This window comes from Trichechus manatus, unplaced genomic scaffold, assembly GCF_000243295.1.
Source record: "Trichechus manatus latirostris isolate Lorelei unplaced genomic scaffold, TriManLat1.0 scaffold00096, whole genome shotgun sequence".
In the NCBI taxonomy this organism is placed as follows: domain Eukaryota; kingdom Metazoa; phylum Chordata; class Mammalia; order Sirenia; family Trichechidae; genus Trichechus; species Trichechus manatus.
This window is the reverse complement of record NW_004444032.1, coordinates 9,256,895-9,284,163: the sequence shown is the minus strand read 5'-3', so window position 1 is coordinate 9,284,163 and position 27,269 is coordinate 9,256,895. Positions and strand designations below refer to the sequence as shown.

The 27,269-nt window shown below is 41.0% G+C and overlaps 1 protein-coding gene across 2 annotated transcripts in view; it reads right to left on the bottom strand.

Moving 5' to 3' along the window:
- Positions 1-9,068, bottom strand: part of SYPL1 (synaptophysin like 1) — a 28,649-nt gene extending 19,581 nt beyond the window's left edge. The window contains exons 1-2 of one of the 2 annotated variants that reach the window (XM_023737058.1): positions 8,936-9,068; positions 8,319-8,390 (exon numbers count right to left, since the gene is read on the bottom strand). In XM_023737058.1, coding sequence (XP_023592826.1) covers positions 8,319-8,387 — 69 coding nt within the window. In that variant the 5' untranslated portion in view covers positions 8,388-8,390; positions 8,936-9,068. Of the gene's footprint in view, positions 1-8,318; positions 8,391-8,647; positions 8,752-8,935 lie in introns of those variants that run through there. The other variant, XM_004382606.3, reaches the window with a different exon arrangement.
- Positions 9,069-27,269: the final 18,201 nt, after the last annotated feature.

The window sequence follows — 27,269 nt, the reverse complement described above, 5'->3', positions numbered from 1 at the left end:
AAAAAAAAAAAAGGAAGACCCTCAACGAGATGGACTGACACAGTTGCTGTAACAATGGGCTCAAGTGTAACAATTGTGAGGATGGCGCAGGACCGGGCACAGTGTTTCGTTCTATTGTACACAGGGTCACTATGAGTCAGAACCGACTCAATGGCACCTAACTACAACAGAGTACAAGCAGTCCCAGACTTACGATGGGGTTCTGTTCCAACGACTCTGTCGTAAGTCAGTTCTGATGTATGTCAAATATTTTTAAGTTTTCATTATTATTGCCTTTTATTATCAGTATCTTTATAAATCCTAATATTGAACATCTGCGAATGAACATCTGAGAAAAACATCAGCAAATTATATGCTGCAACACTGTATGTAGTACATATTAATAATGATACGACATACAAAAAAAAAAGATGGTCATAAGCATGGTTCATAATAACTCGAATAGTTGTAAGTTGGGGACTACCTGTACTCAACTGATGTATAAGAAGAAAATATGTGAACTTCTATTTATATCTACTTTTAGATCTAAAGAAGAAATTAAAGCTTTACTGAAATTAATATACCACTGAGACCCATGCTGGGTCCTTATGTCAGATGGTCATATGCCAGTACAGTATGCTGGGCATCCTGAAGGTAAGGGGAGTCCCATAATATGGAAGGACAGACAGTGAGACCCTCACCCATTCTATCACTTTCAATGTTAAGGCATTACAATGTGAGCGTGCCTGGCTAACTAAGCGAGTTTACAGGATAAATTACCAAGTTTTAACCAAACTAACCCCTTCACAAAATGAACTGGTAGCTTAAAAACATGTCTTCAAAGAAATTACAGATTGTTAATGTAAACTCTCACGTCTAAAAAAGAAAACGGAAGCATTAACACTCTATTTGAGCTATATTCATCGGCCACATTATAAGGTGAAAACTTAATATACATGTACATAACAGATGGGAGCCCTGGTGGCAAAGTGGTTAAGAGTTCAGGCTGCTAACCAAAAGGCCGGCAGTTCGAATCTACCAGCCACTTCTTGGAAACCCTTTGGGGCAGTTCTACTCTGTACTATAGGGTCACTATGAGTCAGAATCGACTTGACAGCACACAACAATTCAACAGATGACAAGAAGTTGGCCAAAAAAAAATAGAAGTTATCAAGAAGAGTGCCTGATATACGGATTTTAAAATGTAAATGAAATTTGTCCCAAGTATATGTGTTGTGATACTAACATAGTAAAATATGAATGTTTTATATATGATTATATGTGTTTACGATTTTATACTGATGGGGATTCATGCTATAAAACATTGGGATACCAATGGTATTTTCAATGAGTTATCTATCCTACAACTAGAGTCACAGTCCTAGCTCCTATTCCTAGACCCTGCTCACTCTGATGGTTCTACTGGGGAACACTGGTACTTATCTAATTTATGGGTGTCTTTTACATGTTTCTAGTTGCAGGATTTATTGGTTTTATCATTAACCTGTTGTTATTTATTTTACTTTTCTGGTCAAGGTTTAGTTTGTAAAAATAACAACTGAAATCTTCAGAAATACATCTAAGAGTATATTATGTATGAATGTTTATGTGCAAAATCCAATGTATGCTGTTTTTACAATTCAAATGATCATTCAATACTTGAACTATCACAGTGTGTTTGCCTTTACAATCATAAGAACCGACGCCTAGGGCCAAGGTATTGATTTTTATGAGTCAAAATCTGAAGCATTTACTAAAGATATTAATTTTAAAAAAGGTTTTGTTATTGATGTCAACATTTCAGTTACTCCCACTGTGCACTGAGCAGTGAAATCAGTTACAAAATGCTTCAGTTTCACTCTTCTACATCTTTCTTTCCTTTTAAATACAATCGTAAGAAGCCCTGTATGGCCAGCTAGCAGAGCTCCATAACCCTTAAGAATTTGGCTTATGAGAGGTTAACTCTAGAGTTCCTGCTGAAATAAATAGCTAGAGGCTTCTTTTGCTGAACTCTTAACCATCATATATTGAAAACATCTTTATGTCACCTTTATCCTTAAACAATTGTTAACCTGGGTTTAGAATAACTCTCTGAAGAATGCTAAATACTTATTTTAAAGTGATTTTCAGATTTTTCCAGTACTTTCATGTCTTTTGGAGTGAATCAATATCCTGATTGTTGATTTGGCTGGCTGTTTTGTTTGAAGTGAGCCTGTCACTTCAAGGAAAATTAATAGTATTTGTTGCCACTGATATAATTTGAGCTTTCAAGTGAAAATTATTTACTTCATGTGTTTGGGGATATTTGGTGTAGGCTCAACTTGACAGTTTGGGTATTCTCCCCTCTCTATCCCTGTCTAGTGGTCTTATGTCATTTCTACCTGGCCTTTTGAGTCCTTAGTCTAGAAATGCCACATCTTATGATGGGACCTCAAAATCACCAACATATGGGAGTACCAACTTACCACAAATCCAGCTCTTAAGCCAGCTGGTAGATTGGTCCAGATCTTAGTTAGGAGGCTATATCTCTTTCTTTCTAACCCTTTAAGTACTCAGCTCTATGTAAGCCACAGATCTAGACAGTAAGTTGAAGCTTACATCTTCCAAATTTATTTTCCAGATCTGGGAACGGTCTTCCTCCCTCTGTCCCTATTTTGTGTTCCATTTCTGGTCCCCAATGACGTTTACCATGTATTAGAACAGCAGTTCTCAATGTGTGGTCTGTGGATCCCTGAAAGTCCTCAAGATTGTTTTAGGAAAACTATCTTATACTAAGATATCATTTGCCCTTTACACTGTGTTGACACTGCACTGATTGAACAAAAGCATAAGTAGGTAAAACTACTGGGCTTTAGCATGAATGAAGACAATCATATCAAACTGTGTTTCACTGCTACACACTTGCAGTTAAAAAAACAAAAAACAAAACCAAAGCGAATTTCATTAAAGAATGTCTTTGATGAAGCAATAAAAATTACTTTTATTAAATCTCCACCCTTCAGTATGCATCTTTTTAAGATTCTGTAAAACAAACAGAAGAAATGATAAAGTAAAAGAGCTGAACAGAAGATTTCTAAGGGTGGCTCAAGAAGACAAGGTGAAGTATTATAATGAAATGTACAAAGACCTGGGGTTGGAAAACCAAAAGGGAATCAGCATTCCTCAAGCTGAAAGAACTAAAGTGAAAATTTAAGCCTCAAATTGCTTTACTGAAGGGTTCTATGCGCAAAAACTGAATGACGCAAGAAGCATCAAAAGAAGGTGGAAGAAATACAGAGTCACTATACCAGTAACAATCAGTCGACATTCAACCATTCCAGGAGGTGGTATATGATCAAGAACGGATGATACTGAAGGAAGAAGTTCAAGCTGCACTAAAGGCACTGGCCAAAAACAGGCTCCAGGAATTGACAGAATACCATTTGAGATGCTTCAACAAACACTGCAACGCTCGAAGGGCTCACTCATCTATGTCAAGAAATTTGGAAGACAGCTACCTGGCCAAACAACTGGAAGAGATCTATATTCATGCCCATTCCAAAGAAAGGCAATTAAATGGAATGCAGAAATCATTGAGCAACATCACTAATATCATACGCTAGCAAAATTTTGCTGAAGAGAATTCAAAAACGACTACAGCAGTACATCAAGAGTGAACTGCCAAAAGTCAAGCCAGACTCAGAAGAGGATGTGAAACGAAGGATATCACTGCTGATGTCAGATGGCTCTTGGCCAAAACAGAGAATACAAGAAAGATGTTTACCTGTGTTTTATCGACTGCACGAAGGCATTCAACTGTGTGGACGATAATAAATGATGATAAACACTGGAAGAATGGGAATTTCAGAACATTTTGTTCATGCAGAACCTGAACACGTATCAACAGGCAGTCATTCAAACAGAAGGTCTGAAGCGTGCACAGTTCAGCATTGGAAAAGGTGCGCAGCAGGATTGTATTCTTTCACCTTACTTACTCTGTCTGCATGCTAATCGTGACTCTGGATTATATGAAGAATGTGCCACCAAAATTGGAAAAAGATTCATTAACACCCTGCGAGATGCAATGACATAACCTTTCCATGACAAAAACGAGGAAGACTTGAAGAACTTACCGATGAAGGTTAAAGATTACAGTATGGATTCAGTATAAAGTACGCCCGAATGTGAAGAAAACCAAAATCCTCACAATTGGACGAATAAACAACATTATGATACATGGAGAAAAACTGAAGTTTTCAATTATTTCATTTTACTTGAATCAACAATCAATGTTCATGGAAACAGCAGTCAAGAAATCAAATGATGTACTGCATTGTGCAAATTTGCTAGAAAAGACCTCTTTTAAGTTTTAAAAAGCAAAGATGTCACTTTGATAACTAAGGTGCACCTGACCCAAACCATGGTTTTTTTCAATCGCCTCATACGCATGCAAAAGCTAGGCAATGAAATAGGAAGACAGAAGAAGAACTGATGCACTTGAATTGTGATATTAGCAAAGAATACTGACTATATGGTAGACTGCTAGAAGAACAAACAAATCAGTTTTAGAAGAAATACAACTAGAATGCCCCTTAAAAGTGAGGATGACACGATTTTGGCTCGCTTACTTTGGACACGTTATCAGGAAAGATCGTTCACTAGAAAGGGACATGTTTGGTAAAATAGAGAGTCAGTGAAAATGAGGAAACTCCTCAATGAGATGGATGATATAACAGCAGAACAACAGACTCAAAAATATCAATGATCATGAAGCTGGCACAGGACTGGGTAACATTTAGTTCTTTTATACATAATGTCACCATAAGTCAGAGCAGACTCCATGGCAACTAACGGCGATAACGATAAAATTGGAAGTACAATAAAGCACTGTTGCCCCCATACCAAAATAAAATGGTTGTTTCCAGGGAAAGCATTTAAGCAATTGAGTTGCTAGCTGAACTAGTCAGTTTTTCTCATGGAACACCATTTTTACTTGAAAGAATAAACCAAATCCACTGCTGCTGAGTCAATTCTGACTCATGGCAACTCTACAGGACAGAGCAGAACTGCCCTATAGGGTTTCCAAGGCTATAAATCTTTATGGAAGCAGACCGCCACATCTTTCTCCAGTAGAGCGGCTGGTAGGTTCGAACTGTCAACCTTTGGGTCAGCAGCCAAAGGCTTAAGCACTGAGCCACCAGGGATCCTAAGCAAAAGACAAATTACAGTTATTCAGACTTAGATACTCAGCAGATACTTCATTCATTTTTCTCGAAAATTAATGAAGTAAGCCTGTTACTTTAAGGAAAACTGATGACATTTGTTGTCATTGATATGATTTAAGCTTTCAAGTGGCTTATTATTGTTATATTTAAATAAACAAATATTTTTAAAATTTGTTTTAATTTCTAATATAGTAAATATTGATAGACATAACCCAGATAAGGAGCTCTGGTGGCACAATGGTTAAATACTCATTTAGGCTCAGCTGCTAACCAAAAGGTTGGTGGTTTGAAGTCAACAGCCACTCCATGGGAGAAAAGACCTGGAGATCTGCTCCCATAAAGATTACAGCCTAGGAGACCCTACGGGGCAGTTCTACTCTGTCCTATAGGATCACTATGAGTTGAATCGACTCAACAGCACATAACAACAACATAATCCACATAAAAGCTCTGAGGTTCTCAATTTTTAAGAGCATAAAGGGGTCCTGAGACCAAAGAGTTTGAGAATCATTATATTCGAGCTCTGTTATCTTAATTTTTCTCTTTATATTTTATTAGAGATTACAATGTGTATGTGTGTGGGGAGAGATAGGTTCTAAAAACACTGATAACATATATATTGTCTATGAAAACCACATCCAATTTACCTCACGAAGGTGGTCATGGTGAATATTTAGAGGACAACCAGTGGAAGTGAGCAAAGCATTAAAAAAAAAAAAAAAAAACCATTGCCATCGAGATGACTCCAACTCACAGTGTCCCTAGAGGACAGAGAAGAACTGTCCCATAGGGTTTCCAATGAACGGCTGATGGATTCAAACTGCCAACCTTTTGTTTAGCAGTCACTTAACCACTGTGCCACCAGGGCTCTGTAGCAAAGACATAGGGGTGAGTAAATAAGTCTATCAGTAAGCTTTAAGTTCTTCATGAGTATAGAGAGTCCTGGTAGACACAAAATGCTTAAGTTGAGGCTAGTCAATAAATATCCCAAAATGGCAAATAAAATCCTATACCATATACATATATATTTGCCTAAGAGTACAGATTCTCAAAGGGATCTATCAACTCCAGAAGGTTAAGAAGAACCACTGACCCATAGGATAAACTCCAAACTATTCTGCAAGCCCCTTGAAACCTTTCAGAACAGATGCAACTTTTTACACCACTGGACATAAAATTTCCTTTGCCTGGGAATCTACTCCCCAAGTGAACAACTACTTCTTCATATGGCATTCTGTTATGTTTTCATGTACTTCCTTTATAGATTATGAGGAAAAGACCACGTTGTATTCATTTTTATAGCCCCTAGTACCTGGCACAGTAGATACTCAAATATTTGTATAATAAATACGCACTATGCCATTAACAATGAAGGAAAGAAATACTATCTTCATTTTCAACAACTTGTTCCATAGGAAAGTCTTTTATGAAAAGACTTAAAAGTTATTTTTCAAAATATATCAGACCTATAATCAGTAATGATCTTATCACCATAAACCAAAACCAAACCTAACCAGTTGCTGTCAAGTCAATTCCGACTCACAGCGACGACAGATGGTTTAAAATGTTAAGTAGGCAACCAATGTCACAAAACAATATGTGTATTGTTTAACGAGAAACTAATTTGCTCTGTAAACCTTCACTTAAAGCACAATAAAAAAAAAAGTTAAGCGTTGTCTACACTTTTTTTAAAGAAAAACACTCACAAATAACATAAGGACAAACAAAAACAACTGCCTTTTCATCGATTTAAGTGAAAATTTAAACTATTAACACAAATTTAATTATAACTCTTAACCATACTAACTCTACTAGGTTAATCTATTAGATTTTTTCCTAACCTTTTTATTTGTTTAGCTTACTTAAACGTGATTTTCATCCCGCAATTGCTTTAATTTGCTTTAATAATTATTCTTTATATTTAATTACGGAACCCAGGTTTTAAAACTCTTTAAGTATACGCATTTATGTGTCTTTAAAGTAGACATCTGTATGAAATTAGCACTATTTCAGTTTTCAGAAAACACCAAGTAAAGCTTTAGGGAGATAGTGAGGGCGGACTGAATACCCAAGGAGAATCTGAGTTTCTGTGTCATTTAAAAAATATCCTCGGTAGGTTATTTAAAACAAGAACTCAAAAGTTCTTATTCTTCACCATCACTAAAACATAAGGTTAAAGAGCTACGGATATAAATGTTGCTGGTTATAAACACAATTTGCCAGCACCCTGGATGGATGCCAGCTTCCAGTTAATAAGAGCCTAAAAATCAGCACTGAAATACGTACTAGGCCACGAAGTTTGAAAGAAACCCGCATTGCCTGGTACATTCACTAACTCCACCAAGCGAGTGATCATTGCCAAGGTCGAATTAGTAAGTCTCTTTTGATGTTAATGACTGAGTGTTCCCAGAAAATGTCTAAAAGCTGACTGCTGAATGTTGCTTGGAAATATCTAAAACAAACGTGGGACGTCGACTCACTAGATGTCAGTAAGTGAACAGAACTGACCAGATGCGTTTTCTTAAAAGAGCTTTCCCTTGCTCCCCTAACCCACAGTTTATTTTTAACTCTAATATGGAGCCAATCTTAAAAGCAAATTAAGAACTGAATGCTCCTCAGATTACCTAGGCAAGGAAAAAAAGAAAACAAAGCCGCTTTCGAAGGAGCACGAGCGCAAGTCAGCACAGGGCCGAGGTGGCCGCGCACAGCGCGGAGATCGCGAGGCCGACGCGGCTCCGGCCTCCAGGTTTCGGTTAGACCGCAACAGGAAATCTTTTCCCTTGCGGGAAGGAGTGAAGCCAAAGGGAAGTTTGGAACTTCACTCTTCCAGTGGGCACCCAGAGGTGAGCTCTGAAGAGCGAGGGCGGCTCCGCGCGGGACGGAAGCGGCCGAGAAACTGCGCGGCCGCGGGGACTCGTTATTCCACGATGAGTCGGCGTCTCCGCCTGCGCGGCCGAGGCCGCGGCCTGCCCTTCCTTCCTTTTTCCCTCGCGGCCGCGGCGGCCTCCGGGCCAGCTGGCCGGGCCGCGCCCCCCACCCAGGGACTCTCCGCCTCCCCGGCCGGGGGCGCCGCAGCGAGTGGGCCGCGGGTGCGGGCGCGGCCGGAGAACTGCGGGCTTCGCCGGCTGCACTCACCCACTCGAGGACCTTGATGAAGCCCAGCGGCTCCTTGAGAGGGCTGAGGTTGATCTGGAAGGAGGACATCCTCTGAGGGAAGGGGGGAGAGAGAGTCAGGCGACGGGCTGAGGAGGAGGGGGACACACCGAGACCGGAGCAGCCCGGCGGCTAGCAAGGGCAGGCGGGGCGGGTTGGCCGGCTCCGGGGCGGGCCCAGCGGCCGCGGGGCGGGGTGGGCGGCGGTTGAGCCGCTCCGCAGAAGCACTGGGGCGGAGACGGAAAAGGGCGGTCGTGGGAGGCCAGGAGCGGGCAGGGCCTGGGAAGGGGAGGCTCCTCCCCGGGCCGCACCTGCCCGAGCCGGCTGATTCGCTGGCGAACCAAGTAGATGTTGGATGCCATGCTGCGTGCGCTGCGCCCCTTTCGCCTAAAGTCCAGCCCCAGCACTCCGTCTCCTCCCGCGCACGCGCGCGTTCCTTGGGCTGGCGCCTCGCGCCACGCTTCCTATCGCGTGCGGCGGCCGGGCACTCTCGCTCCGGGGCGCGGCAACGCCGTCTGGGCGCACCCAGCTTTCGCTTGTGCCCGCGCCTGCGCAATATGGCGCCCCTTCCCTGAGCAATAACTTGATTTCCCACTTACCCAGCTCGCGCCTCTTGGCGACTACAACTTTGTTCAGTACGTCTGGACACACCTCCCTTGCTTCAAACGTTTCTATTTTCAGCCATTTCCTTTCACATTTCTTAACTTTTAGATGGTTTCTTAAAATACTGACATAGATGAAGTGTTAAACTCATTGCCAGAGATGATTCCAATTCATGGTCATCCCATGTGTTACAGCGTAGAACTGCCTCATACGGTTTTCTTGGCTGTAATCTTCACGGAAGCAGAGCACCAAGCCTTTCTTCCAGGGTGCCGCCGGGTGGGTTCCAACCACAAACCTTGTGGTTAGTAGTCCAGCGCAAACTGTTTGTGCCACCCAGAAACCCTTAACACAGTATGTTGTGTGCCATTGAGTTGATTCCAACTCATAGCGACCCTATAGGACGGAGTAGAACTGCCCCCATAGGGCTTCCTAGGCTGTGATCTTTACAGGAACAGGTTGCCAGGTAGGTCTCTTCTCCCTCGGAGCCGCTCTTGGGTTCAAACCGACCTTTAGGTTAGCAGCCAAGCACTTTAACCAATGTGCCACCAGGGCTCCTTCTAATAGTCTAACACTCAGTAAAGAAGGAAGAAAGGAATTTAGCACAGTAGTATCCCAGTACTAACTTCCAAGTACTTACCTATATATATGAATAGAATTTCCAAGCACTTCTCTATGAATTGACATGTTAGCTGGCACTGTAGTTATTCTAGGAGGGTTTCACAGCTGTTATTAGACATCTATCTGGTAAGCTAACTTTTTTCTTTGGAATCCTATTTACCTCCTTGTTTGCTTATCAGAGAGTGCAAAGAGTGTATTTCCATTTCCTTGCCTACAGAGACAATCTACTATCCTGGCTCCCATTCCTCAGTCCCCAGCTCAGTCCATGCCGCGTGCTCAGTGGCCTCATAATGTATGATCGGAGTCCCTGGTGGTGCACTCAGCTGCTAACTGAGTTGGTGATTAAAGTGTACCTAGAAGAAAGGCCTGGCTATCTGCTTCCAAAAATCAGCCATTGAAAACCCTAACCAGCACAGTTCTACTCTGACACACATGGGGTTGCCAAGAGTCAGAATCCATTTGATGGCAGTGGGTTCTTCTTACTAAGAAGGCATCACAGATGTCCCTCATTACTAAATCAGTGCAATGTGACCATACCTGGATACCCAATGCACCTGAGATGATTGTGAGTGGTACCCCAGGTCTTCCTGCTTCCTTTCTTGGTTTTTTAATACTTTGTTTCTTCCTCTCACTGCCCTTCTCTTTAATCTATTTTTCTAAACTTTTACTACCATCTGTTGAGTTCTTTTGGGTGGACCCCTGGTGGTGGGGTAGTGGCTAGTTGGGCTATTTGGCTTGGGCCTCCTATTCACAAAGATTCAAATTAGACTTGTAATGTTATTTCAAAATGAGATATACATTGACAGACTAGAAAGAAGACATTCATCCTGCCACTTTAATTATTAACTTTAAAAATACGAAACATACTATAATTTAGTAACCCAGTTTTGACGTTTCTTCATTTTTTTTATTAATTGAAGGTCTCAGAAATTGGAATTGGCTGAGCCCTTTCTCAACTTCTGGGAAGCTTAGCTTTCTGTTGCCAGCTTTTCCTTCTTGTTGCTTTCTCTCCTGCTGCTGCTTCAAGTCCACCAGTGAAAGGCATGCATGGTTGTTGCCTCCCCTCAGGAAACCTTTGGTGCTAGAGTGCACACCTTGAACTTTAAGAAGGTTTCTTTCTTTACCATCGTCCACTAGTGTTTTAAAGATAGTAACCACTTAGGGCAAGCAGAAGAACAGTATCTGCTCACTTGTCAGAACTCATTCATGGAGGTGACTGGACAGAACAAAGCAGGCAGAGAGCCAGCAATTACCATCAGTCACATACAGCCCAGCACTACCTCTGCACGTCAGCTGAGCTCAGGGGAGATCCTACTTTCCTGAGAGGGAGCTGGCAGTGGCTCCTTCTCGGGCAACAAGATAGTTGTGAATTTTTAAAATTGTTTAAACAAAAGTGTTTAAACAACAGCATCTCATTGAAGGAGCAGCTGTTCAAAATCTGGGAAGATTGTTCAGATGACTATATCACATTGATTACAACACTGGTCATTTTCTGATTTGCTCGTCAAATCTGAGGGAAGAGCCAGAGGCTCTGAGCACATAGTGTTCCAGGTTTCTATCCTGTCAGGGCCATTGTTGAAAATAATACTTCTAATGCAAAGTTGTCCATCTATACAAGGTAGTATTGTTGAGCTCTATCATCATATAGTTATGGCAGAGTTACCTCAATAATTTGCCATTATTTCATTTTCTGTTTTCTGTTTATAAAACATGTGCCAGGTTGTGATATTTGGGATTTAAGAATTCTTAAAAGGTCAGAAAGGAAGTTATTTTTAGATAAATCATATTGTTGGCTAACTATATATGACATTCTTCTGTTTTTCTCAATTGGAATACAAAGTTCTGGTCATGTAATTGACAAGATGAGACTTTGAAACTCGTTCTCAAAATATTTGCCCTTTTTCTGAAAAGATAGTGTTCAATACTGACAAGATCAAAATCTTGCTTACTTACAAACAAAACAGATCCTCTCTATTCACTGATGGATTCAACAATCATTTTAGAAAATATTTAGATTTATTTAAAATATGCAATAGAACACACACATATATATATACACATATGTATGCAATTATGTATGCCTCTATCTCTAGACATATGGTAATATAATATATATGTATGCTTATATTTATAAAAAAAAGAAAATATGCAATAGATTGACGCAATGGATCCAATAAATTAATCTCAAAATAATTAAACTGATGTCTTTTTTTTAATGTACCTTTTATTTTTGAATAATTGTAGATTTACAGAAAAGGTGCAAAATACAAAGGATTTCTGTGTACACTTGACCCAGTTTCTCCTAATCTTAACATCTTATGTGACAACAATACATTTGTCAAAATGAAGAGATTAACATTGGTATATTGTTATTGACTAAACTATAGCATTTTTAAAATTTTGCCATTTTCCACTAATGTCCTCTTACTGCTCCAGAATCCAATCCAGGATACCACATTTAATCTAATGAGGTCCTGGAGTGGAGGGTGTATGATAATCATTTTCCATTCTGTTGGAAATGAAACAAAATGCATGAAAAGGATTCAATATATGGCAAATTGCCTTGACCCCTGTGGCCCTTGTTTTGTGGCTGCTGCCTGCTGGTTGGGTATCAGCCTTTGTCCAGTTAGGCTTCCTGGGCCTTGGTGTCCAAATTTGTGGTCATGACCCATTGTTGCCTATGATCAATCCTGGGGCACACCTGAAGCCTGGCATCTGCTCTCATATCCCCTGCCCCACCACCCATTGCACTAAACGTGAGCTCTGGAGAGCAAGCAGCCCTCTCCCTGCTCTGACTCCCTTAGAGCAGTGCTACAACTCAATGGTTAACAGCGGGCTGTGTTTTCAGACTTCTGGGTTCAAACCCTTCCTCTTCTCTATGACCTTCAGCAAGGGTTTGACCTTCCCAAGTTTCCATTTCCTCATCCCCGTTTTGCAGAGAGGAAATGAGAGTTATAGTAAGGCTTAACTTTTGTAATCTTCAGCGTTCATTTAGGAGAGTGCCTGGTATACAGGGAAAAAAACAGTTGTTGTCAGGTCGATTCTGACTCATGGCAACCCCATGTGAGTAGAGTTTTCAATGGCTGATATTCAATGGCTGATGGCTAGGCTTTTCTTGCGAGGGGCCTCGGGGTGGACTCGAACCTCCAACCTTTCAGTTAGCAGCTGAGTGCATTAACTGTTTATACCACTTCAGGGACTCTTTTATTTATTGGCTAGAAGAGAATTAGAGTTACAAGGAAAATTGTTCCATTGATCAAAGAAAAGAACTGTGAAACTTGCAAATAGAATTCTAGAGCAGAGAAAATGCAATTTTTCACTACTGAAAATCACATGGTGGCAAAGGTCATGCTAATCCTCTGTATATCAGGCCAATTTTAATATATTTGTGGCTGAAGTGAGCACAGTTCTTATCACCATTTTAAGTTTAGCTCACACTCAAGCAATGAATTATTTTTGTTAGTTGCTGTTAAGTAGATTCCAACTCATGATGACCCCATGTATGCATAGTAGAACTGCTCCATAGTGTTTTCAAAGCTGTAACCGTTCGGAAGCAGACTGCCAGGCCTATCATCCGAGGCACCTCTGGGTGGGTTTGAACTGCCAACCTTTCAGCTAGTAGTTAAGTGCTTAACCAAATATACCACCCAGGGACTCCAAGCAATGAATAAACAGAGAAAATATTCTGATTGGTAAAGGCCAATTTTATAATAATCATTATAAGTAGTGCAATTAGATTTTAGATTTCTAGAGGACAAAGGCTTATTGTATAACTACTGCATAATAACATAACTTGGCATTTGTATAATGTTTTGTATTTTTCAGAGACCTTTCATAGTCATTTTACACCTGATTCTTGAGTTAAGGGTCAGTTGGAGGGGCTTGTAGGAATTACAGTCTACATTTTGTTGATGCAGAAGCTGAAGCTCAGAGGAAAGAACGCTTGCCAGGAAAGGCTTCATAGAGGAGGTAACACAGTGCTGAAGCTTGACAGATGTGTAGGGGGTTCTCCAGGTAGATGGGAGTTGGAGAGTTCCAGACAGAGGTGCTGCAGAAGGAAGGGCATGGTGATAAGAGGAGGGTTCTGGAGTGGGACCAAATACTTACTTCCTTGTATCTGATGCTTTCAGTAGGGGGAGCAGTGGAGGGAAATGGAGGAGCCTGGAGATAGAGAGAAGCAGGGTCCTATATTATAGGCCAGGGGCTTGGACTTTAATCTCCAGCATTGTGCTACTCATAGGCACAGGAGACTAACATGATCAGGTTTTGGTTTTAGGAAGATCATCATGGCAGCAGTATAGAAGATGAACTGTAGATTCATGGTAGCTGATATTTTCTAAACCTGTTGGTGAGATCTCCAGGTCCCAGGTGAGTGACAATGAGCTCGAGTAGACAGAGCAAAACACTGTCTGCAACAAAAGCATGAGGTTTAGATGCAGAAGCCAGTGGTTCCTGGCCTGGCTTTGCCAGATCTACAAATTTTCCTGGAGTATAACCATTACCTCCTCTGTAAAAATAAGAGTAATTATATGGCACCAATTTTGCATATGACAATTAACATCAATGAGTACAACAAATCAGGACTTGGAATAAAGACAAATGTGAAGATGTCATAGGCTGGTACAAGAATCATATCCAGGGTAGCAGGTTCAGTGGGCTGCCTAAACTATGTAACAGGATTTATATGAAGATTTCAGGATCCGATTTTGAACACCTCTATTATAATTAATTATTCAAAGGTTTCCATGTTTTATTGTCTCCCTAGAAAGCAGAGTGCCCCCCAAAGATATATATAAAGTTTGCAAGTTTAATATTGTATCATGCCTAGGGCTCTCTCTTGAAATCAGGTGGGAAGTCTATGACTTCTGTATGAATGGTTTGTTTATCCTATTTGCAAGCAGCACAGAGAACTGACTTCCTGCCAGGGAGAGGACAGGGTGTGAGAGATATTCTGGGACAATTAACTGAGCGGATAAAGTGCTTTGTTTTTAGCATGCTGGACAGGATCCTCCAGAATCTGAACTTCCTATAGCTAAGATGGGAAACCAAGAGAAACACACAGTACCCTTCCCTCCTCATCCTGGCCCTGCAGAACTTGTGACAGACCCACCATGATCTTCTGATGAAATATTAAAAGAGAACAGATCATCAAAGATGACCACTTCCAATGCTGGTCAATCACATGCCAGGAAGCCTGTAATCTTATCAACAACAAAAATCAATCTTCTGACAATGATATTAAAATGAGAAATATAGAAATGCCTGAGTGAGAGCTGGCTGGGGAAATTCTGATGGTGATGAAATTATGGCAATGGAAGTTTGTTTATAATTTCTTTAAGAGGCAGAAGAAAGTGCTTTATAGGTAGCTGAATTTCCAGAAAGTCAACTATAAACGTAATTTTTTGTAAATGGAATTTAAATGCACTTTAGGAGCTGACCATTTAAAGGAATCTTTTGGAGAATGTACTTGTGATCATTCTTTACATGAAACAGGTTTCATAGGTGTATATTTTTAATACTCTCCACCCATCTCATTTTTTTCTTAAAAAAGTGATCATCTATAATTGTTTTACAAGCTAAATAAATTGGTCTTTGCTTTCTGAAACAATTTAGTTACTCATTAATTTCCTGAATACAAAAGCAAAGATTCATGTTTATACTTAAACCTCTCTGCTATCTTATTTCTCTTCATTGTTCTATTGATCTTCTAGAATGACCAAAGAGGGCAGTGGTGGTTCAGTGGTAGAATTCTCGGTTTCCATGCAGGAGGGCCCAAGTTCAATTCCTGGCCTATGTATCTCAAGCCCAGCCACCAACTGTTTGTCAGTAGAGGCTTGTGTATTGCTGAAAGATTTCAGCAGAGTTTAGAGACTAGGAAGAAAGGCCTGGCAATCCACTTCCAAAAATCAGCCAATGAAAGCCCTGTGGATTACAATGGTCCAGTCTTGTTGTACATGGGGTTGTCATGAGCCAGGACCCAACTTGATGGCAGCTAACAACAGCAACAGTATGACCAAATGATGAGAAGTCTAGGAATTTATTGACTTTGTTATTGGGCAGGTGACCACTTTTATGATGAGGACTGAGGGGATGCGGAAAGCCCCAACTATCCCATCTCCTGCCTATGGAAATATATATCCCACGACTGTCACATGATCCTGAAATGCCATAATACATTTTCTATCTTGGATTAACAGCTTCATGTTTTCAAATACAAACACCTTGGAGAATTATTGCATTAAGTGGTCTATTACAGAGTAACACTTTAATGTGAAATTATCTGGTTATTTTCCTCCTGGCTGTGAGAAAAATGGGAGTTTTAATGAGAGTGTAGGAAGGAAGAGGTAATCTTGGAACCTGGGGCACGATCCCAGGAGAGCAGGCATAGCTAAACAGAAAAGTTCTGGGCTGCCAAGGAGCTGCAAAGGGGATACTGGATGCCTGGGAGTATGGTGGAAAAGCTGCCAAGTACTGAAGAAAAGGAAATGGGAAGCAGGACAAAGGGCAAACTTGAATTCCTGTACACTTTAGCTTAGAGAGAACTGAGTTTTCTCAGCATATTTAATTTCAACTATTGCCAATCATGTAGAAGAGAGACCTGAGCAATTCATACATTCCTTCCAATATTTGTTGCTCACCCACTTTGCTAAGTGCTGGTCATACAAGACATTCCTGTCCTCAAAGAGCTTACATTCTAAAGGGAAAGATAGGCCAATACCTAATAATAATAATTTTAAAAGATTAATGAAAATATATTATTAAGTGCAAAGAAGAACACAACATGTATGCTTTTTATATTTTTTGTTTTCTGCTCTACTTTTGACTACTCTGCAAAATCTGTGGTAAACAGATAATTTGGCAATGGCTGCAGTCTTTATAATCTATATAATCAACCACTATTGACTCAGGTCCTGTGTAAGCAAGTTTATAGGGATAGCCCTATAACATTTAGGGTCTCATCAGCGCCAATTCTACTAAGCAAGTGAAGTTGACTGCTGCCTGTGTCACTCAATTTTAAGATCCACCTTCTATTTGCTATTCCCACCCTCAACACAATACCCACACTACTGCTGCATTTCTGAAATCCTAGGATTGAGAATTCTAATAGATTTGTCTAAGGAGAAGAAAGATGCGAAAGGTGGTTCATCATGGAGTTGCTGGTGACACGAGGGAGAAGAGGAGAATGAGGAGTATGCCCAGAGCCCCAGAAAAGTGATAACTGGGAAACGGACTGAAAATGCTCACGTAGGAAAGAGAAGCCACAACAGTTCAAGATCAGTAAGCCAGGCAAAGGGAAGAAGGAGAGTGGGAACAGGATTCCCCATAAACTTAAGGGTATAGTGTGGGGAGCTTCTGCACCGCGCTGCAAACAGGCACTTGACGTCATGCTTGCTCAACTGTTGAAGGAGGGCGGTGAACAAATACTCTGATAGGCCGAACGTACCGTCCTAAATGTTCTTGTGGTAAAGCACGTGATTACTAAAGTCATCAAAAGTAGGAAGTCGGGAAGATGACTTATGTCACTTTTATGTTACTGTGATAATTGTACTATAGTTAATAGAATACTGAGGGACGATGTAAAGCACATTTATGTCTTGTTCTCATATCCCTACTTGTGAAAGAGGCAATGAACTAGAGCAATGAACTAGAGCAATCAAGTAAAACTACTCTCTTTATGGACCTTTTAGTGGTCACACATTTTTGCATCTGCCCAGCATCCCTCTGGAGAATACTACCTTCCACCCCTCAATTGCAAAGTATTCTTGGTCATGTGGTTTGGTTCAGGGATGGTTATATGATTCAGGCTCAGTCAATTAGAGTATTTTATCTCCCTAGTCACAATGAGGAGCCCTGGTGGTGCAGTGGTTAAGAGCTCAGGCTACTAACCAAAAGGTCAACAGTTCCAATCCACCAGACGCTCATTGGAAACCCTATGGGGCAGTTCTACTCTGTCCTATAGAGTCACTATGAGTTGGATTCAACAGCAGTGGGTTTGGTTTTCTTTTTTTTTGGTCACAATGAAAGGAGTCCCTGGGCGGTACAAATGATTAAGCACTTGGTTACTAGCCTACCCAGAAGCACCTTAGAAGAAAGCCCTCACGATCTGCTTCCAAAAGGTCACACGCTTGAAAACCCTATACAGCAGATACATGGGGTCACCCTGAGTTGGAACTGACTCAACAGCAACTGTTTTTTGTTTTTTTTTTTTTGTTTGGTATACCTGCCCACTCTCCCTAAAGACTTCCTGTGCCCCCCAGCTGGACTTGTGCCAACTTGAGTTACCCAAGTCACCTGATAAAAAGAGTGAAGAAGAGATAGGAAGACTGAGACAGTGTCCGAGTCAAACATAATTGGATTCCTTTTCTTCTCAGCCATCAGACTTTAAGACGTGTGAAGGCAGGGCCTGTACCTCCTGCTACTGTATCTTCAGGTGTAGCACAGCCCAGAACTCAGTAAGCATGTCAGTGAAGCACTGACTGAATGAATGTGATGTGGCGTATAGCAAATAGAGGCTCTGAAATACTCAGCATGAGAAATTCATTGCTTTGGATTAAAGTACTGCCTCTCCAAGCATTCTCTTAAAAAATATAAATACCCAGAGGAGGCATAACATATTTAGCTGTCAACCAGCAATTCTCATTTTTGACAGCTATCAGAACAAGGGGAACTATACAAATTGGATTTTAGAGAACACACTTAGTGTAATAGGATGGGCATGAATTTATGTAACCAATTTAGAAAAAACATTTGGCTTTATCTTCTAAACTTGAACATGCACGTACATATGATCCAACAATTCCACTCCTAGGTAACTCAAGGGCAACTCCTGCAGATGTACAACAGGACACATGTACAAGAATGTTCACAGCTGCACTGTTCACAATGCAAACACCTGGAAACAACCCAAATGCCCGTTAACAGGCGAGTGGATGGATAAATTGTGATGTATTCACACAATTGATATATGGCAATAAAAACAAATGAACTACACTGTTTCACAAAACTGGTAAATCCTAGCAATACAACATTAAGTGAAGAAAGTAAATTGTGATAATTAACACGTGATTTTTTTTAGCACTAAAAACAACTGATATAAAAATATACTTTATATACATACCTACAGATACAATAAAACTATATTAAAAAAGAAAGTAAAGGGATTATGGGTGATGTTACCTTGTGTTGGGGGAGGCAGGGGATGGAATGGGGGGACCATATGGCCAGATGTACGTTGTATCAAGGTTCTAGCTTTTGTTTTGTGTGGTAGGCTTGCAGATGCATATTATATTATTAAAAATAACTAAGTAACTAAGTAAAAACAAAACCAGGAACCAGTCTGAGACAAGGATTAAGTGCTGATGCTTTATTTGTAAAGTGCCATTGCAGAGCAATGAGTGAGGGAAGGCTGGCGAGCAATGCCAGGGGATGCCTTAGCATTGTTTCACAAAAACCCCTGAAGAGACAGAGCTGGTAAGTCAGCAGGTGTGTATGTTCCACCACCTGGGATGTCTTCAGGTAGGATCTTCAGAAAAACTGTGCATTGGAACAATCCTTTCGCGTGAGGAGGAGGAGGAAGTTTGCCAGACTGACTCTCTCCAGCAGGTAGATAACGTCCCCTGGACACTAATTTAGGGTTGCTTATCTGGCCCCTTTTAATGACAGCTAGGGAAACCAGGAGGAGCCCTGGTGGCACAATGGTTAAACACTTGGCTGCTAACTGAAAGATTGGCGATTCGATCTTACCCAGTGGCTCTGTGGGAGAAAGGCCTGGCAATCTGTTTCCGGAAAGATTACAGCTAAGAAAACCCTATGGGGAAGTTCTGCTCTGTCACATAGCATTGCTATGAGTTGGAATTGACTTAACGGCACCCAGCAACAACAAGGGAAACCAGGTCTCACACCCTGTGCATTGTCAAGTCTGGAAGTGGTGGGAGAAGCCAAAAACTCAGGGTGCATTGCTGGCTGGACTAGTTGCTTAGCAACAGCAAAGGGAAGGTCCTGGCCCTTCTGCCTAAGACTGGTTTGCTGCAGGTGATGTAATACGATTGGCTGTAGTGGCAACTGAGCTAGAGCTAGTGGCCCAGGGTCCAGGCAATAGTGGCATTGAGGGACTCTAAAGAGGTGGATAAGATGTGTCCCATGGGAGCAGGGGCTGGAGAGTCAGACCCAGGTTTGAATCCTTGTGTGAACTTGGATAAGTTCCTTAACTTTCCTTAAGCCTCATATAACCTGTTGCTGTCAAGTCAACTCTGACTCACAGCGATGCTATAGGACAGAGTAGAATTGCTCCATAGGATTTCCAAGGCTGTAAAATGTTTATGGAAACAGACTGCCACTCCCATGGGGCTGCTGGTGAGTTCAAACTTCCGACCTCTTAGTTAGCAGCCAAGCGCTTAACCACTGTGCTACCGAGGCTCCTGAAGTCTCCTATAGAATATGGGAATAGTCTACATCCAAGAGTTGTTTTGAGGACTAAAAGGAAACAATACATGTAAAGCAACCAGTACCTAATAAGTGCTCGGAAAATGTTATTTCCCTTCATCTTTTCCTCCACCATGAAGCACTATTGAGACAGTACTCGGGAGAGCTCCCTTCTCCTCCCACCTCCGCCCTTTTCCTGACCCAGGCAGCCCCAGGGCATTGGGCACCTGTGTTAGATAAAAGAGAGAAGACAAGTTCACTCCCTTCCCAATGTCTCTAGACTTGGGGCTGTCCCTCTTCTCTATGTTCTGGGTTTGAAAAGCTAATGGGTTTAAAGAGGCCTCCTAAACGAAGATGGGTGCCCAAAGTAGGCAAATAATTTTCCACTCCCTCAACATAATATTCTTCAAATATTTGTCTAATATTTATTTCGGTTGGGGGCAGACCTTGCACCAGCAGGACCAAGACATATTTCACCAATATGGCAGGAGTTGGTCATGGAGACCCGAGGTAAGAGATGACAGATTTCCATTTCATTTCAGGCATGTATTTGCCCCCTTATGGCTTCTGGCCTGGCCATTCCCTACAAAGGTAAGGAGGCAAGCTGGACCTCTTTGTAGCTGATAAACTTCGCTTTACTCCAGGATTCCTTTTCCTTTTGGTCATTTAAGAATCTCCCTTTCCTGATTTGCCTGTCTTAAACATTTAAGCATCTGTGCCTTCCATAACACCGTCATAAGTTCTTGTGTTTGAATACTTACCAGAGATGAAAATAAGTCCACACTGCTATTTTGCTGGTGAAATGTAGTATCGCATAAGTGGAATTTAAAAAAAAAATTTGTTGATTCAGATGAGTAACTTAAAAATTTCCTTTCTTGTTCTTAATTGTTTTCCAATTGGGAAAATGTAGTTATGATTAATTAAAGAGTAATAATGTAGTTACCTGGACGAGTTCCTTAACTTTCTTCACATAAAGTTTGAGACTAGTAGTTACCAGGTGGCGGGGGAGCTGAAAGCTCTCAAAAGGGACTCTCCTTATCATTAATGCATATTTTACACAGGCCCAAACTCCAAGGCACTCCGCCTTCCCAGAGTCATTTTGAGGACAGAAAACATTCCTAATCGCTAAATTGCCTCTCTTCGCTTTGAGTTAATCTCAAGGCCCCCACAGACATGTGAAAAATCCTGGAGGCGTGGTGCTCCCACATGCTTTTCGCAAACTTTCTTTGGCCTCCCATTCCTGGCTTGCTTGCTATGTCCATGGATCCATTTGGCCCCAATTTTTGCAGGCAATGGTCAAGGGTGTAGGAAATCATGTAAAGATTTTGCGCCACTGACTTTAAGTATTACTGTAGGAAATATCTTCTGCCTGTTCCCTGTAATACCTCTTGGGTCCCTGAGAGCAATGCCTAGAATTCTACTATCAGAACTTGTTTCTAAAGATTTCTTTCCTAAAGATTTTGGTTGTTCCTAAAGGATAGCTATACTGGAGGAACAGCATTATAAGCTGCTGCAAGTCAGCTGTATCTTGAATGGAAATGGCAGGGAAAGGTTATTCTTAGAGCAGCCTGTGTCAGGAGAGACTCTGAGGGCAGCTGAGGGACAGAGAGGGGAGGAGAGCATGTAATGAGATAGCCCAGGACCCAGAGAGAACTTCCACTTAGGTATGAGCCATCCTGGTCCTGCTTATAGGTGGAAAGTAACATTTTGACCAAGAATTCCCCCTCTCCTATGGCGTAGCTGCTCCTGGTTTTTAACTTTCAAATTCTTACTTATAGTTTATTGTTGTTAATGTCCATCCAGTCAATTCTAACTCATGGCAACCCATATGTGCCAGAGTAGAACTGCGCCATAGGGTTTTCAAGGCTGTTGCCTTTTGCTAGTAAATTGCCAGACCTGTCTTCCAAGACACCTCTGGCTGGGTTGGAACTGCCAACCTTTAGGCTAGTAGTTGAAAGCTTTACCATTTGCACCACCCTTTTATTTATGGTAGCAATGAAGAATAGAGTGTAAGGTAGAGAAGTCAGCAGATATTGGAGAAACCATAAGATATAAAATACCAGAAGAGTGTCACCCAAAATGCAATATTAAAAAAAAAATTAAACACTAAAAAAAAAAAAACTTTAGAGCCAAGAAAAGAAAGGAGCTTCAAGGGAAGAAACATGAGCCATAATATTTTCTACCCTCTCTTTTTGACCCCACAATATTGGGCCATCTTTTATGGAGGTTATTGTCTTAGTTATCTAGTGCTGCTATAACAGAAATACCATAAGTGGATGGCTTTAACAAACAAGTTTATTTTCTCACAGTTTAGGAGGCTAGTCTGAATTCAGTGTGCTGGCTCTAGGGGAAGGCTTTCTCCGTCTGTCAGCTCTGGAGGAAGGTCCTTGTCTCTTTGAGATTCTGCTCCTTGGTAATATTCATGTGGTTTGGCATCTCTCTTCCCCATTTCTACTCTGCTTGCTTGTTTAATCTCTTTTATATCTCAAAAGAGATGGACTCAAGATATACTCTACACTAATCTTGCCTCATTAACATAATAAAGACAACCCATTCCCAAATAGGATTATAACCACAGGCATAAAACACAAAAAACCCAAGCCCGTCGCCATCGAGTCAATTCCAACTCATAGAGACCCTATAGGACAGAGTAGAACTGCCTCATAGGGTTTCCAAGGAGCAGCTGGTGGATTCCAACTGCCAACTTTGGTTAGCAGTCAAGCTCTTAAGGTTAGGATTTACAATACATATTTTTAGTCAGAATCGACTTGACAGTAACAGGTTTGGTTTTTGGTTAATTTTTGAGGGACATAATTCAATCCATAACAACCATCTTTTATGAAAGTTAATAACTTTAATGTTGAGATGGCTCTTGAAGTAGTGTGATATTGTGTGTTAAGTAAATGGGAGGCAGTTGCTGAGTTAAAGGAGAGGATTGTTTAATTACATACTTTAACCAGATTCCTCACTCTTGGTGGGGCTCATCCTTTGGCCTGGAATTTATCGAGCTGCTGCCTTAAAGGCATGAGAGTTGAGCCTCATTTGTTTTTCATTTATAATCTTAGAGACTCCATTTATTCCTTTTGTCAATTGTTAGGGCCCTTCCCAGACAGTGTTGAGAATTGGATGCAAGTAATACTAATATTATATAGTTCTTTGTAGTCTGCAAAGCACTTTTATATACATTATTGTATTTCATCTCTCAACAACCCTGTGATGTAGGTATTATTATTGTTGTTGTTATTGTTGCAATCTTACACCTGTGGAAACCGAAGCTTAAAGAGATAATGTAACTTGCCTAAGCTCACGAAGAGAGGGAATGGTTCTAAACTCAGGTTTTCTGGTCCCAAGACCTGTTGCTTTACAATTCCCCTTGACTTGGACATTTGTCCACAACGCTACCCTCACTCTTTTATTTTATTAATCATAACAATGGTAATCATGGCCAACATTTTAGGGTATTCATAAAATGCCAGGCACATCCCATTTAATCCTCACACCCATGCTATGATATGGACTTTGTTGTTGTTGTTGTTGTTAGGTGCTGTCGAGTTGGTTCCGACTCGTAGCGACCCTATTTACAACAGAATGAAACACTGCCTGGTCCTGTGTCATCCTCACAATTGTTGTTATGCTTGAGCCAACTGCCGCAGCCACTGTGTCAGTTCATTTCATTGAGGGTCTTCCTTTTTTTCGCTGACTCTCTACTTACCAAGTATGATGTACTTCTCCAGGGATTGATCCCTCCTAATAACATGTCCAAAGTATGTGAGATGTAGTCTTGCCATCTTTGCTTCTAAGGAGCATTCAGGCTGTACTTCTTCCAAGACAGATCTATTTGTTCTTTTGGCAGTGCATGTATATTCAATATTCTTCGCCAACACCACAAGTCAAAGGCATCTATTCTTCTTCAGACTTCCTTACTCATTGTCCAACTTTCACATGCATATGAGGCGATTGAAAACACCATGGCTTGGGTTAGGCACGCTTAGCCTTCAAGGTGACATTTTTGCTTTTTAACACTTTAAAGAGGTCTTTTGCAGCAGATTTGCCCAATGCAATGCGTCTTTTGATTTCTTGACTGCCACTTCCATGGGTGTTGATGGTGGAGCCAAGTAAAATGAAATCCTTGACAACTTTAATATTTTCTCCGTTTACCATGATATTGCTTATTGGTCCAGTTGTGAGGATTTTTCTTTTCTTTATGTTGTGGTGTGATCCATACTGAAGGCTGTGGTCTTTGATCTTCATCAGTAAGTGCATCAAGTCCTCTTCACTTTCAGCAAGCGAGGTTGTGTTATCTGCATATCACAGTTTGTTAATGAGTCTTCCTCCAATCTTGACGATCTGTTCTCTTCATATAGTCCAGCTTCTCAGATTATTTTCTCAGGATACAGATTGAATAGGTATGGTGAAAAGATACAACCCTGACACATAACTTTCCTGACTTTAAACCATGCAGTATCTCCTTGTTCTGTTTGAACGACTGCCTCTTGATCTATGTACAGGTTCCTCATGAGCACAGTTAAGTGTTCTGGAATTCCCATTCTTCCCAGTATTATCCATAGTTTGATATGGAATGCTTTTGCATAGTCAATAAAACACAGGTAAACATCTTTCTGGTATTCTCTGCTTTCAGCCAGGATCCGTCTGACATTAGCAGTGATATACCTGGTTCCATGTCCTCTTTTGAATCTGGCTCGAATTTCTGGCAGTTTTCCACTGATGTACTGCTGCAATCATTTTTTAATGATCTTTAGCAAAATTCTACTTGCGCATGCTTTTAATGATATTGTTCGATAATTTCCACATTTGGTTGGATCACCGTTCTTTGGAATAGGCATAAATAGGGATCTCTTCCAGTTGGTTGGCCAGGTAGCTGTCTTCCAGATTTATTGGCATAGACAAGTGAGCACTTCCAGCGCTGCATCCATTTGTTGAAACATCTCAATTGGTATTCCATCAATTCCTGGAGCCTTGTTTTTTCACCAATGCCTTCAGTGCAGCTTGGACTTCTTCCTTTAGTACCATTGGTTCTTGATCGTATGCTACCTCCTGAAATGGTTGAACATCAACCAATTCTTTTTGGTACAGTGACTCTGTGTATTACCTCCATCTTCTTTTGATGCTTCCTGTGTCATTTAATATTTTCCCTGTAGAATCCTTCACTATTGCAACTTGAGGCTTGACTTTTTTCTTTGGTTCTTTCAGCTTGAGAAATGCCAAGTGTGTTCTTCCCTTTTGGTTTTCCATCTCCAGGTCTTTTAACGTTTCATTATAATACTTTACTTTGTCTTCTCAAGCCAACCTTTGGAATCTTCTGTTCAGCTCTTTTACTTCATCATCTCTTCCTTTCGCTTTAGCTACTTGACGTTCAAGAGCAAGTTTCAGAGTCTTTTCTGACATCTGTTTTGGTCTCTTCTCTCTTTCTTGTCTTTTTAATGACCTCTTGCTTTCTTCATATATGATGTCCTATCCCGCAACTCATCTGGTCTTTGGTAATTAGTGTTCAATGTGTCAAATTTGTTCTTGAGATGGTCTCTAAATTCCGGTGGGATATTCTCAAGGTCATACTTTGACTCTCGTGCACTTGTTCTAATTTTCTTCAGCTTCAACTTGAACTTGTATATGAGCTATTGATGGTGTGTTCCACAGTTGGCCCCTGGCCTTGTTCTGACTGATGATATTGAGCTTTTCCATCATCTCTTTCCACAGATGTAGTTGATTTGATTTCTGTGTATTCCATCTGGTGAGGTCCACATATATAGTTGCGGTTTATGTTGTTGAAAAAAGATATTTGCAATGAAGAAGTCGTTGGTCTTACAAAACTGTATCATGTGATCTCTCACATTGTTTCCATCACCAAGGCCATATTTTCCAACTATCGATCCTTCTCCTTTGTTTCCAACTTTTGCATTTCAATCACCAGTAATTATCAATTCATCCTGATTGCATGTTTGATCAATTTCAGACTGCAAGAAGTTGGTAAAAATCTTCAATTTCTTCATCTTTGGCCTTAATGGTTGGTCCGTGAACTTGAATAATAGTTATATTAACTTGTCTTCCTTGTAGGCTTATGGATATTATTCTATCACTGACAGGGTTGTACTTCAGGATAGATCTTGAAATGTTCTTTTTGATGATGAATGCAACACCATTCCTCTTTAAGTTGTCATTCCTGGCATTGTAGACTGTATGATTGTCTGATTCAAAATGGCCAATACCAGTCCATTTTAGCTGACTAATGCCTAGGATATTGATGTTTATGTGTTTCATTTCATTTTTGATGATTTCCAATTTTCCTAGATTCATACTTCATACGTTCCATGTTCCGATTATTAATGGATATTTGCAGCTGTTTCTTCTCATTTTGAGTCGTGCCACATCAGCAAATGAAGGGCCCAAAAGCTTGACTCCATCCACATCATTAAGGTCAACTCTACTTTGAGGAGATAGCTCTTCCCCAGAGTCGTCTTTTGAGTGCGTTCCAACCTGAGGGGCACATCTTCCAGCACTATATCAGACAATGTTCTGCTGCTATTCATAAGGTTTTCACTAGCTAAATTTTTTCAGAAATAGACTGCCAGGTCCTTCTTCCTAGACTGTCTTAGTCTGGAAGCTCAGCTGAAACCTATCTGCAATGGGTGACCCTGCTGGTATTTGAAAACTGGTGGCATAGCTTCCAGCATCACCGCGACGCGCAAGCCCCCACAGTACTACAAACTGACAGATGCATGGGGGATAGACTTTATAGCTAATGTTATTTTACAGTTGAGTAAACTGAGGCCCAGAGAGGTTGGCTTAGTATCAGAGAGGTTGGTTATGTTGTCCAAGGGCACACAACTAGTAAGTGAGGGCGATGAGATTTCAAATCCAGGCCTGTTTTGTTCCCATGCTCTTAACCACTCAACTCTATCCAGCTGCGTCCTCTGGTTTCCCTTCGAAGGTCTCCAGCTCCTTAGAAATGTCTGATTCGAGCAACAGAAGCATGCAGAGTGCTTTCTAAAGGCAAAGTGCTGAACTACAGGCTGTGGGGAGGACACAGAGGATCAACAATGAGTTCTCTGGGACTGATTAGAGTGGGGGACAGAACTGACTCGCAGACAGGAACTGATGAGTAAAACAAACAGTAACCGATGCTTCGTCAGAAGAGACATGGAGCCCAGTGTGGGGCCAGAGAGAGAGATGGGCTGGTCAAACTCACACCAAGGCACCAGGGACTTAATGTGGATAGCCACCCTGAATCACTCACATTTCGTAAGAGCCATCCCTTACTAATAATGATCTCAG